The sequence below is a fragment of the Fundulus heteroclitus genome, chromosome 13 (genome assembly GCF_011125445.2).
Source record: "Fundulus heteroclitus isolate FHET01 chromosome 13, MU-UCD_Fhet_4.1, whole genome shotgun sequence".
Taxonomy (NCBI): Eukaryota; Metazoa; Chordata; class Actinopteri; order Cyprinodontiformes; family Fundulidae; genus Fundulus; species Fundulus heteroclitus.
In genome coordinates this window covers 15,650,854-15,671,558 of record NC_046373.1, presented here as the reverse complement: position 1 = coordinate 15,671,558, position 20,705 = coordinate 15,650,854, and the positions used below count along the sequence as shown (strand labels likewise).

Here is a 20,705-nt window from a genome sequence, read left to right as displayed (position 1 = left end):
TTTTCTTGTGATCAAATGTTTTTGTTAAAAGAGACAAATTGTACTTTTTTCTCTGTATATGTTGTGAAGAGCAATGGGTTTCCTCCCCTTTTTAAAAAACAGATATCTTATGGGAACACTTAAAACGGATATAGCTACATTTACATGAGCATAGTTAATAAATTGAAATAACACTTATTTGAGTAATTCCATTTAAAAATTAAACGTTTCTCCTAAAGATGTATTGTAAAAGTATTTCACGTTGATTTTATTGTTATTTTTAATAATTATGGCTAATAGCTAAAGAAAACATTGTCTAAACAAAAGTTTTTTACACAAAAGCCATTAGAAAGGAAACAGAATGGTCAACCTACTGAAAAGGAGTCCATGTACTGTCCAGTATATGCAGTCTCTTCTTGGCTGGGGCTCATTTTGCATGAATTACTGCATCATTGCGATGTGGCATGGAGGTGATCAGCCTGTGGTTGGAAAACAATACAGTAATTCCATTAAAGCAGCTTTTGGTGATCTGGTCGTGTGAGCAGGTGCCAAGTCCTGCTGCAATATGAAACCAGCCTCTCCATAAAGCTATTCATGAGAGAAGGATGAAGTGCCCGAAAACCTTTCTGGTACCTGGCTGTGCTGACTTTGGGCTTATTTGAACACAGTGGAGCAACAGCAGTAGAGGCGATGGCATCTCAAATCACCGTCGGCTGTGGAAACTTTCCTCTGGACTTCAGGCAACTTAGGTTTTGTGCCTCTCCATCCTTCCTCGAACACTGGTTTCCAAATTAATATTAACTAATTTTTCTTTTGCCTAAACGGGGAACTTTTTCTCCTTAGCTGACATCTCTTGTTCAGAAGTGTCTTTAGAGAAGAAGTATGACATTTATAGCTTGTGTTCTGGATACGCCTGCGTATGGGGGCTGTTGCCAGACACTGGCAGCAGTCTAAACCTTAATGATCTCCCCCCCCCCAAAAAAATATGCTTTACATCACACTCCTCTGTGGACTGCAGCTTTCCCTTGCTTCTTGTGGACATTTGTGTGTCAGAGTTTTTCCTTCCACTCAACTTTTTATCAAAATTTATCAATTTTTTATATATATATATATATATATATATATATAAACGTGTCCTCTTCAGCTGTCTTTCCCCAGTGTTATAAAAACTACATTTTCTAATTAGTTTCACATAAAATTGAAACATTTTCTAATTAGTTTCACATAAAATTCTAATTTTCAGAAGATCTAACTATGTTGGATCTTCATCAGCTGTGAAATTGAACCGATTTCTTTAAAAAAAAACATATCACTGCATAATTAATCACCCTGGTACAAAATTCTCAACTCTTGAATTACAGAAATTACTGTATGATTACATTTTTATTGGGATTCACTTGCAGATGACTGGATTATGCCAAAAAAAAACGATATTATGCATTTCTAAAATCTGATTACAGATAAATCTTAAAACATGTAGAAAGCCATATATAAAATAATTTTAATATTGTTCTGTTTTGATGTTTCAGCATGTTCTCTGAAAGATTAAAGTATAGTAAAAAAAAAAACATCTAAAAAAATCTACAACAGACTGAGAATGTATGACTTTTTGTTTCATAAATAAAACAGCAACATGTATAAATGTCGAGCATCTTCACTGTTAGGTTATTTATGCAGAAATGTATCCCTTTTTTAGTTAGTGCCTTGCTTTTCTATTTAGCCATATGCGTTCTTTTATTTGATACTGTCACAAAACTCCAGACCCTTGGGCGGCAGTGAACACGAGACAGGGGAACGTTCATTATGTTCACATTTTAATAAGTGGAGAACTAACGTTGTTTGTGGAAAATCACCCAAGCTAACTAAACAAGATTGAAAATGGTCTGAAACTGAACTAAACCAGGTCAAACATCTGTCAAACTAGACATTTTAGTAAGTAGTCTCACCATATTATATATCATATATGATGTCTATGGTCTCGCTCATAGACATCATATACATATACATCTTATGTATATATATATATATATATATATATATATATATATATATATATATATATATATATATATATATCATAAACACGAGTAATGGCATGGAATTTTTATTTATATAGTGCATGTCATACCAAGAGGAAACTCAGTATGTTTTACATAAAGACAAAGTAATACAAACAAAATAGGAACCCCCCCAAAATTAAATAGTTAGCCTGTAATAATTATGGTTACTAGCCTTATGGGTACAGTGTAGGACCTAGTAGGGACCCATAATCAGCCCACAAAGGGTCCAGCTAGTGTGGGCCCCATGTGGGAGAAACTTGGGTTGCCCATGTAATTTAAATGGGCAACCTTTAAATGGGGCCAGTGTGAAACCCACCCTCAGCCCATCTGGGCTTGCCCACATGGAACCCCTGGACAAAAATATGTGGGACCCAGCTGGGAAGCGCAGATGGGGCCCACTCACCAGCCCACATCCAACCCAAATGGGTGTGTTGACAGGCTAGGGCCTCCTGACTGACGGTTGTGTCAGATGAATTGGCGCTAAATTAAAGGATTTTTTTATTATTTTTTAAATCAGTCCAAGACTCTGGGCTGCATTTGACTAATATCTGGTCAAATCTCGACTGCCTTATTCGACACCAAACAAACCTTGAAAACAAAATTTGAGATTCATGAAACCTTGAATTGTGTAAACACGAAAAACTGAATCTTCATTGCTTTCATGGCCTCCAACCAATCAAAATGTGTATTATTACTTGGTAACACTTTACAATAAGGTACATACAATTTGAGTAACTTCTAAGGAATGCCTTGGGAACTAATCATGCACTAATTGGTAGTTAACCAGTACATACTGGGGAACACACAGCCCAGCCTTATTAGAGGGTTCCTGGTATTAGGAAATCAAAGAGGGATGAATCAGGAACTGATGGGTAATTAACCAGTATTGACTGGGGAACACACAGCGCAGCTTTTTTAAGCAGTACTTACTGGGGAAAACGCAGCCAAGTCTTATTACAGGATTACTGGGTTGTTACCAAAGAAACAGAGGAGAAATTCTCCATGTTGGTTCTGAATAAACCCTGCACCAGTGAGGTCGCAGCTCATAATTGTAAAAAAAAAAAAAAAAAAAGTGCTTCCTAGTGATTACTGATTTTATTGGATTCTCTCTTTTGTAAACCTATTGATGAAAGGCATTAGCAATTTTATATTCTTGCACTGCTGTCATCTTAACTATGTCTGTCTATCACTTACTGAATACCAAATAATTGCCTGGCTATTTTTTTTCTTAACCATGTAGTGAAACATCATATCAAGTACTTATTTAGGAACCAGTCTTTACTTTGTATGTTTTTGTGTACCCTAAAGTAAAGTGTAACATACCAAATAGACTACTTATGGCAGAACCAACCAATCATTACCTAATCAGTACCTGACTATTATCCAATATTAACAATTATTTTTTTATTATCTCTGACAAGAAAGGATCTTTAATTGATCTGTTAGATACAATGTTTATGATATAGCACTAGATAATAAGGTTTAGCTGTGTGTTCGCCAGTCAGTACGTGTTAACCACCCATTAGTACATGATTAGTTCCAAAGGCTTTCTCTGGTAGTTAACCAAATTTTGTGTACCTTATTGTAAAGTGTTGCTTATTTGCTGGTAAAGATTCTTAGTCATCCAGAATCAGACATACTTTAGTAATCCCAGAGGGAAATTACTTTTGTTACATGCTCCAGATATACACACATTTTTATATATATATTTACAGGTCATCGTCATTCCAAAAAAGTAAAATAAACAACACAACTGGACTTTTTTTTACGAAGTTTGAAGGCGTTTCACTTAGACTTAGACTTAGACAAACTTTATTGTCATTTTGTATGCACAGAGTGCGTACAGAACGAAATATCATTTGCATACAGCTGAGCTTAAGAATTTCAGTGAATTGCAGTTGATTCCAGAATAAAGTAGCTTTGCAGGATAATAAAGTAACTTAGCAGGAAAATAAAGTAACTTTGCAGGATAATAAAGTAATTTTGCAGGATGATAAAATAACTTTGTAGGATAAATGAAGTAGCTTTGCAGATACAGTAACTTCGCAGGATATAAAGTAACTTTGCAGGATAGTAGAGTAACTTTGCAGGATAATAAAGTAACTTTGCAGGATAATAAAGTAGCTTTGCAGGATAATAAAGTAACTTAGCAGGAAAATAAAGTAACTTTGCAGGATAATAAAGTAACTTTGCAGGATAATAAAATAACTTTGTAGGATAAATGAAGTAGCTTTGCAGATACAGTAACTTCGCAGGATATAAAGTAACTTTGCAGGATAATAAAGTAACTTTGCAGGATAATAAAATAACTTTGCAGGATAAATGAAGTAGCTTTGCAGGATAAATACAGTAACTTTGCAGGATAGTAGAGTAACTTTGCAGGGGAAAAAAAGTAATTTTGCAGGACATTCCAGGATAAAGAGATGTAAACAATGCAGGACACATGTGATACAGAGTCCAGTTTTAGCTTCAGCTAACTTCCTATCTAGAAAGAAATGCAAATTGACCGAAACTGGTCCACGCCTCAACTGGCCAGCAATGACCTTAACGACTCCTGATTATTAGGTGGGTGGACCTGTTTTGGTTCATTTTGCGTGTTATCTAAGCCATGACAAGGCCTTTGTTGGGCAGTACTATAAAGCTTGCAACTCCACATTACTCCAGACATTTTGAACTGAGAAAGCTTTCTGGATAGGAAGTAAAACGTTTTCAAACTTCGGAAAAAAAATCCTTTTTTTTTTTTTTTTTTTACTTTTTTAGTAAGTGTTTCTTATTCTTTTAATGGTTCTAATTAGTCGTATGATGAAGAGCTTTGTTTGCCAAACGGGCTTCTACTGCGGCCCGGTCTTGTGTTGACAAAGGGAGGGAGAACCCGGCCCTGCCTCCACCTCTGAGGCCCCAGGGAGAAATTGCTGTTAGTCCAGAAACACTTGATAAAACCTTCTCAAAATGTGTTAAATGGCCCATTTTAACTAAAGTTAAAGAAACTCATTTTAAAATCATAAACAAAATGTATCCTGTGGCAGAATTTAAAAAAAAAAGATTTGGTTTTGAGGTGGATCGATGTTCCTTTTGTAATAATAACAGTGAAACTCTTGAACATCTGTTTTACCAATGTCCTACTACACAACAGTTCTGGAATGAGATGAGAGATTGGCTTTCTTTGAAAATTAATGATGTGCCCCCATTTACATTATATGATGTCTTTTTTTAAATGGACCATCTTCATTTGCCTGTTTCTGACACTATTAACATCATCCTGCTGTTGGGTAAATATATCCATTGTGCTAAATGGAGAAATGCTAAACCATCCTTTCATTGGTTTATCAATGACTTTAAAACCTTTTTTTTCATCTCTTAAGAAGATAAAAAAAATTGAGTTTTGACCTCTCCCAACTTCTGCTATTCTAATTGCACCTACCGTTTTTGTTGTTTATATTTCAATGTCTCCTATTTTTGATTTCGATAGTTGTCTTGACATAAATCCCCTGTTGTTTTGTATTTGCACTTTTGTATTGTTTATGTACATTTTGCCATCCTCTATGAGAGTCTTTTTTCATGTCAATGTTAATTGCTTAATAAAAATAAAAATAAAATAAAATAAAAAAAACCTCTGAGGCCCAGGCCGAGTCTTCCCCAGCGGTTGCGTTTGGCCGGTGCAGCAGCTCTCTGCGCCGCAGCCCGTGGCTCCTCCCCCCGGCCGTGACGTCACCCGTGACGCCGCAGCAGGAGGCGGTGTCCGGCAGAAATCCCCCCTTCGTCACATCCAGTGCGCACCACTGATGTAGCTGCAGCCCTGAGAGACATCGAGCAGCAGGGAACGAGGAAGAGTTTGGACGCACTGCGGAGGGGAGTGCAGCCATGGGCAACGCGCAGGAGAAACCCCCCGGCGGCAGCGCAGCAGGCGCGGCGAGCAAGGAGAACCGGCAGCCCCGCAGAGCTCCCGGAAAGGAGGCGGCCAACGGCGCCGCGAGAGGAAGCAGCCGCGCGGGCGCGGAAGAGGAGCCGCAGCAGCAGCCGCCGCCAGACAGCTCGGGGATGGATAGGAGTTACCTGGATGCTCCGGCTGGAGCTTTGCCTCCTCACCTGGCCCGGCTGAAGAATGAAGGGAACTACCTCTTTAAAAACGGCCAGTTCGGAGACGCGCTGGAGAAGTACTCCCAGGCTATAAATGGATGCTCTGAGGCAGGTGAGGACCAGCTGGATCCAGCGCCAGATAACAACTCTTCATCACCTGGATACATTGGCACAATTAGACTCTTAATGCCCCCAAGCGTTAATGCAAGTGTTTTTTAAAAAAAAAAGGCCTAAATTGCGTTATATGTATTCACAATTTAAATAATAAATAGATTGGGGTTCTATTTCAGCTGTAACAGTTTAAGTTGTCTTTCCAAACAAGGCTTTTTTTTTTTTTACGCAGATCTATTTGTTGCAGTTGCATAAAAAACAGCCCGCCATAGAGTCAGAAGCAGCAGCAGCAGATGGCTCACTAAAATGTTGAAAACATCTTGAAACCCAATGGCAACGAGATTAGAGGTAGCTCTGAGTGTAATTTGGCTCCATAATTCACCGCGTAAAGCGCTAGTTTTGCATGTATTATGAGGCTGTTTTTCTTAACAAAGCTGTGCCACTCTGCATTCAGATACAGAGCAAATATGACTCCCAGTACACCTGTCACTATGACCCACAGGGCCTTTAAAAATATATTTATGTGCTTTGAACGTTTTCCCGTCTCACGTTACAACTAAAAACAATGCACGCTTTAAAAATTGAGGTATTTCCCCCTCAGTAAAACTCATGGAAAAGAGGGGTCTGCATTTGTATTCATCTTTACTCTGATCTACTCTTAAAATCCAGTTCAACCAGTTTCCATCACGTCACTTCAGCCATAACTGTGGTGGAGCTGCAGAGATACACAACTCCTTTATAAACACAGCAAACATGTAGAAGAATATCCTCTGGTCTTATTAGACAAAAACTCAACAATTTGCACTGCATGCAAGACGATAAAGCTGCACATCACCTGTAAAAATACAATCCCCGTAGTGAAACATGGTGGTGGCACAGTCATGCTGCGGGCATGCCTTTCTTCAGCAGGGTCACGGCAGGTCATCAGAGTTTATGGGACGATGGATGGAGATGCTAGCCTCGTGAGACCATCCTGATCTCGCGAGATTTCAAGGTTTCACTCGCAGATCAGTCTGGCTACTCTCCGTTAAAGAAAATTTGGAGCCGTTCACCAAACGAACGTCCAATCAGCGTTGGCTTTGAGGCGGGTTGAGGTGTGACGCAACGAGGAGCGTCAGTTCAGTCTAAAGAACATGGCGGCTTCAGCCGACGAAACTAGCGTTAGCGTGGCTATCGAGCAAGTTTTATCGGAATTACAGAGTATTTCTTTGCTGAGCTAACGAGCCTTTACCTGCAGCAGCAAGAGTAGCTTGGCTTGTGGTTGTGCGCGTTGACGAGTACGTCATATGCTTCGTTGATCTGATTGGTTTATTTGGCCCGTCTATCACCAACATAGACCAATCAGCTAACCAGTATTTTCGCCCCTTCCCAAAATTACTTCAACGGAAGGTTTCCAGATGGATATGCGAAGCAAATCTATCTGGCGGCGTCAGGTTATGGAGATGCAAGCTTGGAAGGAAACCCGATGGAGAACATATCAAAGCAGATTCATGCGTCAGAAAGATCAGTCCAGATTGAGAATGTGTGGCAAGGCTTGAACGTTGCTGCCTCCGTCCAATCCGCTCAAGTTTGAGTTATTCTAATAAAAAAAGAAAAATGGTGAAGAACCTATTTTACTTAAGGGGGATGGACAGAAATGCACACCACACACAATATATATGACAATATTTCTGCTTAAAATTTGAAAACTAGGCATAATTTTGCTCACGTGTCAAAATTAAGTACCAGTTTGTGTTGGTTCATAGAATCTTGATTAAATATGTTTAAGCTTGTTGTTATAGATAATAAAAAAGTTCAAGGGATAGTATTTTTGCAAAACACTGTGTATACGGTGTACTGTGCCTTTAAGAGCACTAACTAATCATCATCTATTGTCACTTGCTTAGAGGGTTATAACAAAATTAGACCTGACATAGTGGCCAAGTTTAATAAAACTTAACACTTATAACAGTATTGGATGTATTTGATAAAAACATGATATTTTAAAACATTTGTCTTGTGTGCAAAGGCAGCATCACCAAGCTGGTGTTCCGCTCTCTGCCGTGAAGCAAACAGAAAATTAAGAAATCACTCAACACCGGGAACTGTGAGGACACATCCAATAATTTGTGTAACCCCTTCAGCGGGTTTGAACTAATGAAGCTTGGCTGCAAAGGCCAACATTATCAGCCTTGTTTCTGGAGGAACATTTAGAAGAAGTGTTTTTATTTCCAATTTAACAGATGAGCTGTTTTGACTCTCCTCCTTGCAGGCATCGACAGTCCAGAAGATCTGAGTATCCTCTACTCCAACAGAGCTGCCTGTTACCTGAAGAATGGAAACAGTGGCGACTGCATACAAGACTGCAACAAGTGTGTTACTAAATCTACTTGTTTTTTGTATCTCTGTCGTGATTAAAGGTCAGTTCAATTAAATACCAACACAGAGTAAGTCGTAAACAAGAATTAATTTATATACCGTGCTGTGATACAGTATTTGCTTCAAAATGATTCAAAATGATCAAAGAAATGTCAAAGTCAGACAAAAATAACCAGATTTTTTTTTTCTCACAGAACTTTTGTAAGCATACATTTCAGAAAGCATTGTGCAACACACCATGACACTATGAACCAAGCTGGTTAATATTGTTTAAGGACTCGAAACCTGGTAAAAAGCTTAAAGCAATGTACAATCGATTATCATCATCTGCCAGAAGTGATGAGATACATGTGTAAAAGAGTTTCAAATTTACCTAAAAAGTACAATCTACAACAGAAATATAGAACCTTGTGGTACACCATAGCAGAGTGGATTACTATACAACCTGCTATTTTAAACAGCTGCAAAAACTGATTGCAGATACTGATAAAACCATGACTTGTGGCACATTTCCTCAAAATGTCATTAAGAGTCTGACTTTTAAAAAATAACAACCAGAGAGTTTATTTTTAAACCACATAATTTAACCATTTTTGGCTTAATATCTCTTAGCCATGACAAAAAAAAAATCAATATTTTAGCATATAAGCTAAGGATCTTGATTGTTTCTGAATTAATCCATTTTTAACACACCTTTTATGTTAGTGACTTTATTGCATTTAACTGTGATGTTTTTTCATTCGATTTTTTTTTGGTGCTGACGTCGTTTTCCTAATTTTGCTGTATAGATCTATACTTAAATTATATTTATACACCATCTCTTGCAACTTAGTTATATACACTCTTTCAGTCTGTGCTACATTCTGGAGGCAAACTTTACTGTTTTGGGTGCGATTCTGGAATCTAGATGAAATGTTTCCCTTAGGATGAATGCACGGTTTCTGTTCATGAATGAAAGCTAGCGTCACGCTACGCCTTCGACGCAGACACATTCACACAGAGTGAAGGGCATGGTTTGATCCGGTCTGTGCACGTCTCTGATCCTCTTAGGGCTTTAGAGCTGCAGCCCTTCTCCTTGAAGCCCTTGTTGCGCAGAGCCATGGCCAATGAGTCACTGGAGCGCTACAGGAAGGCCTACGTGGATTACAAGACGGTGCTGCAGATCGACACCGGGATGCAGGCGGCTAATGACAGCGTCAACAGGTTTGGTGAACACCGGCACAAACATGTCTGACTTGGTTGGGTATGAGCAGGAAGTTTAAGGTTCAGAATTGATTTAGCCTGTATTATTTCAGTTTTACTCTGTTGTCCACCTACACCTTAAGGACAAAGGACAAAAGTGTGTCCTTTGTCCTTAAGGTGTAGGTGGACAGCAGAGTCTTGACCTGAGGAGGTAGCTCTCCTGTTGTACCTCCTCAGGTCAAAACTCTGCTGTCCACCTACACCTTAAGGACAAAGGACACACTCCTGTGTTTAGAGCTATTAATCTTTAATCTTTTGACATAAATAGCTTCCTTTACCCCTCTGTCAAATCATCAATCTTCTCTGTCCGGAATACAAACATTTTGGTCATGAAACGAGTGTCTCTTATACTTGAGGTGTTGGTGCACAGCTGAGTCTTGTCCCAATGAGCTGGCCCTCCTGTGTTGAGCCAGGCGTCTGTGGAGAGGTTGTTCAGTTTCTCAAATAAAGAGGTCTGGAGATTCCTCGCTGCACTGGACTTAGATACACAACGCCGCTCGGTTTGTGTTTGGGGATATTTTCCTCAGGACTAATGAACCTCTGTCTGAGAAATACAGCAAGATGTTGTGTTTTATGAAAATCCTCTTCAGTTTATCTCCTCTTTCTAACTTTGATATTACAGGCGTGAGATAATTACTTATTTGCAATTTCCTGCCAGCTCTGCATTCTGGGTAGTAATACTATACTTCTGCTATATCTCAAAGTCCTTTATGCAAAGCTAACGCTCCACCAGAGCTTCCTTAAAATTATGTCCAAGCCTGCCTTAGAAATATTTAGTCTATATTTGACCAAAAAGTCGAGATATTCCAGGCACACTCTTTGTTTCATTAGGATCTTATGTCAACAACTATCTACAGTCATATTCAATAAAATAGAATATGCATTTCTAAGAGTCTTGTTTGTCAGATTAAAAGTACTTTTTGAAAAACCAACAAGCTTTAAGCATGAACTATCTTGCCAATTTATTGGTCTGATGCAATATTCTAATCTTAAATGCTATGTTTGTATTAACTAGAGGTGGAAAAAGTCATAATTAATAGAACTAAAAGCTTTAAAACATCACAAATTGAGTTACTGAAATAAATGAATTTTTCAATAATATTCCCATTTATTGACTATGACTGTAGCTTTCACTATGGAAAATATTTCATTTATGTTTTTCCTTGATTTCTTTCAACGTTAAGTCAGTCCCCGATTATGAATAAGATATTTGTTTGTTTTTTGTATTTTTTTGCTGCTTAAGTGTGTAGATTTGGTTGCACTGGGGGACAATTAGCTGGACATTTAATGATTCACAGTAAATCATTACACGCTTTTATTAGCTCTGGACCTCTTAATGAAGTCCAACGCAGCAGTTTAACTCGTCTCCGACTTAACCAGTGAAGGATTAACCCAATTTAATTGTATTTAGACAGGCTGGTGCCGAGATTAAACTTTGCGTTTTTCTGCTGCCGCTTAAGCCTCGCCTTTTATCACTGCTGACCCCACAAACCCTAAAGCGGTTTGCCTGCTAAGGGAAAAAAAAAAAAACACTTGAGTGGCGTTGCTCTCCTTGTTATCTGCCAGGATCACAAAGGTGCTGATTGAGCAGGACGGGCCTCAATGGAGAGAAGAGCTGCCGGAGATTCCCGTCGTCCCTCTGTCCGTCCAGCAGCAGCACAGAGAGAGACCCGTCAGCATTGAGCAGGCTCAGGCACGAGCCGCCAGGGCCGCACAGGAGGAAGGTTGGTGCCGTTACTTTATCCCTGCCCTGGACGCACAGATAATATTCTGTAAATGTGATCAGCAGCTGCTAACCTCGGTTAATTTGTCCCTGAAAAACATAAAGCCCCTGCTTTGAGCTGGAAGAGTTACTAAAGGCATCCCTTTGAGTCGTGGGGTTAGAAAGCGGCTATTGGCAGAGCATGCACTGCAAAAATGATCCAAAAATAAGTAAAATGTTCTTAAAGTTAGTGTATTTACCCTTGATTTGAGCAGGTAAATAAGACTATCTGCCAATGTAATGAGTATATTTACCCCTAAAATAAGATAATTAGACATCCTGCACTTGAAATAAGATGACGGAGATGAGTTGTTCCTATTTTAAGTGCAAAAATCTTATTCCATTGGCAAATCATCTTATTTACCTGCTCAAATCAAGGACAAGAGCACTGATTTTAAGAACATTTTACTTATTTTTAGTTCCGTTTTTGCAGTGCGAGTGTGTAAATGCTGAGTAGGGCTGAAGGGGCTCCAGCTGACAGCGTTCAGCGTTGTATCAATAATGCAGAGAGAAGCCGATCCTCGCGGACTGTAGTGCTGCTGTAATGGAACGACCCGGGTCCGGTTTCCTCGGGGTTCAGACTCTTCAGACAGCCCAGACGACTCCACGCAGAGGCTGAATGATAATGTACTTTAATATATCACCGGTGTCTCCAACAGAACTTTACACAAACATGGGAATAACTTAACTTTTTTTTTTGTGTGTGTGCTGCTGATTTAATAAAGCAAAAATAAATCCTCAATGGATAAAGTCGTTTGAACAACACAGACGGATGATTTCATGAACAGTTAATGAGTTTCCTTCTCACAACAGCTGCTACCGTTTCTAGGGAATCACTTTACCTGTCAGGCTTTAACTTAACTAGGTTAGTGTCTTGAATCGCCCATCAGTACTGCAGATTTACCTTCTAAATAGTCTGACTTTTTAAAAAAAATAAAACATTTAACTATCTAGATTGGTATTTCTCAATAGTTTCTGAAGGTCTTTCAAAGACTTTCCTTGAATCTCAGCTACTTTTTCACTTATTTCCAGTTTAGTATCTGAACTTGTACTTCAGACACCTCGTTTCACTGAGCTGCCTTTGTAGAAAAATTCAAGGTATGAATTAGTGTTGTGTTTACTTCTAACAATCAACTTAAAAAGCTCCAATTTTAAATGGGAATGAACTGACTGTATGTTTCTGAATATAAACTTTGTCTGTTCTCTAAATTGCCTTGAGACAACATTTGCTGTGAATAAACTCTATTTAACTGCACTAAATTAATTTGATAGATATACCCTGTCACGTGTTTGCATATCTGGCTCACATGACATTTGGGTTTGGTAGACATGCTGCTTTAAGTACATGATGTTCCACCATCAATGTGCTACACATATGGTACCGTAGTACATGTAATGCTATCTGCAGCTAAGCCAGACTGTCATGAATTTTTAAGACATCTAAAAACAAAAATTCAGCGGTATGCGCAATTTATTGATACAATATATACCAAACCTGTGAACTACCACTACAGAATCTATGCAGATGTATCAACAATGAGCCAAAGCTAACGTTATTTAATCAAATCCTACCAAATGTCCATTCTCTGTTTGCACTGATGACGTTCTCTCACCTCAGCATGCTGGATGCTTGAAGTGGCTCCAACAGCAAGGCCATCTGATTGATTCAGCTAACATTTTATACGCACTCATAGACTGTGTATGGAGCATTAAACTGTCATAGCAAGATGGTCAGGCAATTATTAAGCGTAAAAAAGCCTAAGAGTTCTAGACCACAGTAAAACTTGCTTTGTGCTGGTGCAGTTGCAGGATTTTGAGGTTATCCCCTCCATCGCAAAACACACACAATACTAAGTGATTGAAACGTTTCTGACATGGCTTTTATGTTTCTTAAAATACGCTGAATTACTTTGCATTTAGACCCAAATGCCTTTTTTACGATGCCAAAAAAAAAAAAGCATGACAAGATGGGAAACAGTGTTACAGCACGATGTTATCCACAGACTGTCACAAAGAGACCATCTGATCCCATTTCTTCTGTGGATCTATAAGCTTTACAAAGATAAACAGTCTGACTGGAAGATCATAGTATTTTTTAAACTAACAACACTTGAATCATCTTTTTACTGAAAAGTGCTATATAAATAAGCTTGCCTTGCCTTAACATGGTGATTCTCGTCCAGTCGTTGCCTGTAAACTTAACATACAGCTGATTATAAACCAGAGGTTGAGGCATCGCTCAGATCTTTGCTGGATTTTTAAACTTTTGTCCTGCAGTTGTGCACTTTGCTCATTTTAAGCACACACTGCACAACATGCTGGCAAAGCAGGGGTCTGCAACCTTTAAAACCTATAGAGACATTTTTGCCCTCAGTCCAGGAAAAAAAAACAAACGGCTTGTTTAGACCTGTGAGTGCAATATTACACAATCTTTGGACAAAAGACAAGTTTTTGATAAATATCTCCAATCGAAAAAAGGTTTATATTTTAAAGATCTGCCATTTTATTCCTATTTTTAAGTTTTAAAATAAAGAAAAAACGTAAAACCTTTGCCAAAAGAGGATTAATGTCTTTCTTTCTGTAAAATGCTGAGGTTTATGAAAACTATGTTAAGAAAAAGCACATAGTTTCCAACCTTAATGAAAAGAAAAAGTACTGGAAATTTTTGTCTCGGTTCTGTTGAGGAAATTCACTGCTTCTATGACAAAACTGCAAAAATCACCATTTGTAATTGTATCTATATTTAAAACCATTTGCCGGTTCTCAATTATTTTTAGTCACTCATTATGAGCCATTGTGGACAGGCCAAAGAGCCACAGGTTGCAGACCACTGAAATAAAGCAAATCGAAAGCCCACAAAACATGTTAAATATTGATACAGGCTGTAGTTTGTAATCACAAATATAGAAAGCAATAAATTGCAACCCACTCAATTTCTTAAACACAGACCTTCTCTGTACATATAGAATGTCTTTTTTGGTTTGCTGCTACATTCCTGACAAATGACAAAAACTATTTATATTTTTGTCTCGTTTGTCTTCTGTTTTTACTCAGAGCCTTGCAATAAAAATATTATTCAAATGTATGCGGACGTGCAGCTGAATGACAATAAATTCTAAGTATTAGAGACTCACACAATCTACTTCTGTTGCACCATTTATCTTTGTAATTTGTTGTTAAGATTGTCTCAAATTTGGAAAAAAACGTATTAGCGTTTATGGACTGTTGAGCTTTTGAGCTTATTTCCTCCAAATGTATTTGCAAGACTCGCAGAGGAATACATAACAGAGGCTGCAGGAAAAGGCATGCTTTTGAAATGTTTGCAGAAATTATGAAAGAAAAGAAAAAAATCAAAACGAATTAAATTCATCTTGAAAGGCTAATGGGTTCTTGGATGCTAGAATATGATCTTTCATAAAGAGGAATGAGTGATGTCGGTCTCCTCAGAAACTAATTTGAAGTTGTATTTAATAAACAGACACAAGTTAGATCTCCCGAGTCTGTGGACGTTTTAGTGGCGCATTTTCATTAGTCAGTCATTAGTTGTAGGGCCTTTCTCAGCACAGCAGAGAGCTAGGTCAGAAATCTCTGCTTCATTTATTGATACGCCCTGAAAAAGTCTTAACAGGCTTCTTAAGTGAAATCCATTAAACGCCCTCGTCCCTTGAAACTCATTATAGAAGGAGGGGAGAAAGGAGAAAAACCCTCCGGTGATGAAAACTGACCCTTCATGAAGCGTACCTCTGTCTTATCAGTCATGGGGATGATTGATTGGCTTTTTATTTGCTTGTTTATGTTTGGAGCTTGTTGTTTTTTTTTATTTTTATAAATTTGCTGTTTTTCTGTCTGCAGCCAGAAGAAAAGAGGCCCGCTTTACTTTACTGAAACACGAAGGCAACAGCCTGGTGAAGAAGGGTCAGTTCCAGGAAGCGCTGGAGAAGTACAGCGAATGTCTGTCGGTAAAATCCGACGAATGTGCCGTTTACACAAACAGGTTGGTTACGTCTTAGATTGTAAAACCTGTGTTTTCAGGACACGGTCGCAGATTGATTTACTTACATCAAAACTGGTCCCAAATTTACACACACTCAATTGTGAGCATGAAGGACTCAAACATTTTAGACTTTTAATGGTTTATTTCAACATTTCCATTTCCAGGGTGCTTTGCTGGACCATATAAATAGATTTATTGTAGATTTTCTTTAATCCGGGGCAAATTTTAAACTGAGTAAATCAGTTTTTAAAAAGATCGACGTCGGGTTTTTGTGTTTCAACCATTTAGCTGTTAATTGAAACCTTCTGCTTGATAGTTTGTACAAAGTTCTTGGGTTTGAAAGCCTCACCTTGACCCCTCCAGACATGATTTCTGTCCCTTGTAACCGAACAGCTCAACTTTCTGTCTCCTCTGGACCGGGGAAAGCCTTTAAGCTTCTGTTAAACTTGGATGTGTCAGTTTTGGAGGAGGAGCTTGTTGTCTTGGCGTGCAGCCTCTCAGTCCAGGCTGATAATAAACGGGTGTAATTGTGGGAGACTGATGTCAAGGTAGTTTCCGCTTCATGATAGGCACGGCTCCTGGTGAATCTCTGGTTCTTTATGAACATTAAAACCTGTTTTCCTTTTGTCTAAGGGTGAAAATTTGTGCCAGATGGCTGAATGTCAGACACAGCTGATCATTTCAGCTGGACAGAACATCTGAACTGGATTTGAAATGGGGAAGAAAAAAAAAATCAGCATAGCAATAAGATTCTTGAATGGCCAGGACCTCACCACTGTTGAAAATGTATCAATCAGTCGAAAGCCATTTCCACATCCACAAAAAACAAAACAAAAGCAGGTTAAAAAACAAGGTAGAAATAAACAAAATAGATAAAACAAGTTACATACAATAAAAGAGCTTCCACAGTTTTAGGTATTAAAATCCTGTCTGAATACAAAAGTCTGGAGTTTTGATTTAAAAAAGGTAAAATTTGGTTATAGATCGGACATCTAGTGGAAGCTGATGCATTCAAAAAATAAAAATAAAAGTCTTTTTAATTCTGACTTTTTTTCTAAGAATTCTGAGAATAAAGTCAGAATTTAATAGACTTTTATTTTTTTAATGCCCTTAAACATCTTCCGTAGATGCCAGAGTTCAGGTGTGGCCGCATAAAAACCTCGGTTAACTCAATGTGTGGACCTTATTCGTGGAACCATGAGTAAATGTTGACAGGCTGACCTTCTAGGACCCGATGCGAATAGAAAAGCTCAATAACTTAGATAAATAAAGAGGCACATAGCTGTTAAAAGTTTTAAAAACAGGAAGCCAATGAAGTGAAGATAAAACAGGTGTAATGTCTTCCCATCTGGGAGTATGAGTTAAGAGGCGGGCCGCTCCGTTCTGAACAAGTTGGTGGCGACTAAAGCATCACAGGGGGGACACCGACGGAGAGGACGCTGAAATAGTCGTTTCTGGAACAGATGAAAGCATCAACAGCCTCCAGGTCACGACGGCTTAAAAAAAAAAACGCTTGACTTTAGTTAAAAGGCGCAGATAATAAAAGTAAGACCAAGCTATAAAAGTGATTTGTTTAAATCCTTGTTGAATATAACCTCTAGGTTTTAGACACAGGGGCTGAAATTTTTTGAACAATCCATCTGTCCATATGTTCAATTCATCTTGGGAAAAAAAAACAGTAAAAAGAAAAATTCAAGATTGCTATGATATTCATACACAGGATGAATGTATATAAACCTCTAGACCAGAAATGTATCAAGATAGTTTTACTTGAATCTATAGAAATGCTACCAAACTGTTAGTAAGACTGTTTTTAGGCCATTAAATGTTCTGCAGCTTATTGATGCAGCCATTTTTTTTTCTGAGACTTTCCTCCTCAGGAACTTTATTCCTTGACAAACAGTAGAGGGCACCACATTTTTACCAAAACAAAAGCGGTCTATTTATGCACAGCGAATGTGACAGTGCTTTATATCTTCCTACTTGTATATAATTTAAATTTAGCAGTAGCTGCATGTATTTGAAGAAATTGAGAAAGTTAAACCAATGGATGTTTTAACATTTTTGCTACGAATGTGAAAGGGAGCTAAAAGTAAGTAAAATTGTCTTGAAATGAATGTATTTCTGCTTGATTTGAGCAGGTAAATAAGATTATCTGCCAATGGAATTAGTATTTTCACCCATAAATTAAGATAATTAGATAAACTGCACATGAAGTAAGATGTTTTAAGAGCAAAAACCTGATTTTGTTTGCTGATGATCCACACTTACCTGCTCAAGTCATGGACAAATGCACTCATTTCAATTTGTTTTTACTCACTCTCAGTTCTCTTTTTGCAGCGTAAAATAGTAGATTTTGTTTTTGATTATTTAAAGGAGGAAATTTTCTCCTCTCCCGGTAGAGCCATTTGTTTCCTGAAACTGCGTCGGTACGAAGAGGCCAAACAGGACTGCGACTCGGCGCTGCAGCTGGACCCAGCCAACAAGAAAGCCTTCTACAGACGGGCGCTGGCTTTTAAGGGATTACAGGTAGCCAACTCTCGACTACAGCTGATTACTTTATTTCTTACTACTTCTTTTTTTTTATACTGATGTTGTGTCTGGGTGATCGCATGCCAGGATTACCTGTCGGCCAGCAGCGACCTCCAGGAGGTCCTCCAGCTGGACCCCAAAGTCCGCGAGGCCGAGCAGGAGCTCGAGGAGATGACGTGTCTACTGAGGCAAAGCTTGATAGACAAGGATGCACACACATGAAGCGTAAGAGCCGACCAAAATGTTCAAATGGCACTAGCACAGCTCCACACATTCGGTGACGGCTGTGTATAATCAGTAGACGTATTGCACATCATTTTATACGACCAAGAAAAACAAAACAAAAAAAAAAGGTGATGTTTTATTAACTCCTGTAGCCGCGGTGGTGCTTGGTTGTGTGCAGGTGGAGGCTCTGCACAGTGGCACGCTAAAGGCTGGGTTGTCCGGGTAGATTTCTCTGTTTTCTGTGTTTTACATTGGGCGAGTGGGGAGTAAACGGATCTTCTGTTCAAATAAAGTCAAAGGTTGACTCTATTTCATCAAAATAGGCGGTATATTGCTTTTTACATTTTCAAAGTAAGAAGAAAAAAAAAGAAAAAGAATCTCGACATTGCTGCCACAGTCTCAAACATTTATTGTCTTGTTTCGTGCTTGTTTACAAAGTTTAAACCGGATGTTTAAATAGTTTCCTAAAAAAAGAGACATTTTCCTCCCTGTCTGACATTAAGTAAGGAACTTTTTTTGTTTTAGGTCATGTAGGATTACCAAAATGATCTCAACTCACTAAACGCTAGAATACGCCGAGAGATTTTTTTTACTACAGTTTACATGTATTTCTTTAGCATTTGCTAAAAGTACCTTGTACTGTAGGATTTAGATGAAACATAATAGTTTGCAGGAACTTTGGCCCATTCCTCCTGACAGAAGCAGTGTAACCGAATCAGGTTTGTAGGCCGACTTGCTCACCCACCTTTTCAGCTCTACTCACAAATTTTATACGAGGCAAATATCGGAGCTTAGCGATGGCCGCTCCACAACCTTTATTTTGTTGTCTTTATACCACTTAAAGATGTGCCTAAGCTTTATCTTCCAAATAGACAGAAAAACACAGAAGCACTGATCCTGGGGTACTTTCTCTGTTAAAAAAAGGAAAACGGCCGCGGCAGCAGTAGCTCTTTTAGTGGCTCCATCAAGGAGAAAAACCCAGCTAAGCAGATAAGCTCCGAGCCAGATTTGTCGCAGCAAAACCTCCTTAAATAGCTTTGCCTAGGAGAGAGACGGGGTTGAACACTGAGACAGGTGTGTTATTTAAGGATAACATGCAGCTGTTGGCAGCAGTAGCCCCAGAACAGTACTATGAAGAGAAAAAATAAAGTTCAAAGTTGACATAACAGCAAATAACGCAAAACTGGAGAGTAGTAGGAGAATGTAGTCGAGTGAGGGAACGTGGTCTTGCTGTCCTCCAGCAACCTACTAACCTGACCCTTCCCAGATGCATGTCTCGCTCCGCCTAGCTCCACTCACATCCATCTGGGACATCTCCATAGGAATTGCCTTTATTGAAGGCTGGGCCTTATCAAAAATCCTTGCATATGATTGGATAAGCCACTTGTCTGTTATCTTTATCGACGTGCTATTTCAACCACTCACACCGAAGCCAACCCGTGACGCTAATGAGAGCGACGCAGGAAAAAACAAAACTTTTTTTTTTTAAATGTGTTTGTGGCTCTAGTGGCACGCGTTTTATTGACAGTGAGCTGACAGGAAGAGGGGGGGGAAGACAGGCGGCAAAGCACCGCGGGTCGATCCCGGGCCGGCTGCGTTGAGGACTAATGGCCTCCTAACATGGTTAGCGCTAACCGCTAACCGCTCCACCGCGGGAGCCCCGGAAAACAAAACTTGGCAAATCCGGTCGGGAGAAAGGCGAAAACATCGTTTCCACCAACAAAAGCCTTCAGAGCCATTCTCTGATGTTCTTTTAATGAAACAATATCAGGTAGATTTGACAACATGGAAGAAATAGCAGCATCAATGTTAACGCTTGCTTCCTCTATGCAAGCCGCCATTGCTATCTAAATCAAAACAGTCTCACGTCACGGTCGCTTCTCCACTACGTCACATCCATGAAACTCCAGCCCTGCGTCCTGATTGGCTGGACAATAAAATTGGTTGGAGAAATCACTCTCTATGGAAGAGGAGCGACATCCGTCTGGCAAGGGTCAGGTTAGCAACCTACGCCTGTAGCAGCATAACTACAGAGATAGCTCAGGATAACCATAGCTTTATCAAAAAGGAAAGTTGTAAGCCTGGTCTTAAAAGTAGACGGGGTGTCTGCCTCACGGAGTAAACTGGGAGCTGGTTCCACAGGAAAGGAGCCTGATCTGCCTCCTGTCTAGGAACCACCAGTAGACCTGCAGTCTGAGGTTAAAGGGCTTGATTGAGAACATATTGAACAATCAGATCTCTGATCTGTAATGGAGTTTGATAATTAATAGCTTTATATGTGAGATGTTCCAGCTTTTAAGTCCAGTAATGTTTCGCTCCGGCACTGTTAGCTATTTACAGCACCAAAACATTTGGTCCCACTTTA

General features: G+C 39.1%; 1 protein-coding gene across 2 annotated transcripts; it reads left to right on the top strand.

Moving 5' to 3' along the window:
• Window positions 1-5,717: 5,717 nt before the first annotated feature.
• Window positions 5,718-19,629, top strand: spag1a (sperm associated antigen 1a). 2 transcript variants are annotated; one of them, XM_036145198.1, is made up of 7 exons: window positions 5,731-6,228; window positions 8,479-8,578; window positions 9,636-9,788; window positions 11,394-11,551; window positions 15,442-15,583; window positions 17,986-18,112; window positions 18,203-19,629. In XM_036145198.1, the coding sequence occupies exons 1-7, from the start codon at window positions 5,901-5,903 to the stop codon at window positions 18,335-18,337; spliced, it is 1,143 nt and encodes a 380-aa protein (XP_036001091.1). In that variant the 5' UTR covers window positions 5,731-5,900; the 3' UTR covers window positions 18,338-19,629. The 2 variants fall into 2 exon arrangements, with proteins under 2 accessions (XP_036001092.1, XP_036001091.1); XM_036145199.1 differs by lacking the exon at window positions 18,203-19,629 and having other exon boundaries at window positions 5,718-6,228; window positions 17,960-18,093.
• Window positions 19,630-20,705: the final 1,076 nt, after the last annotated feature.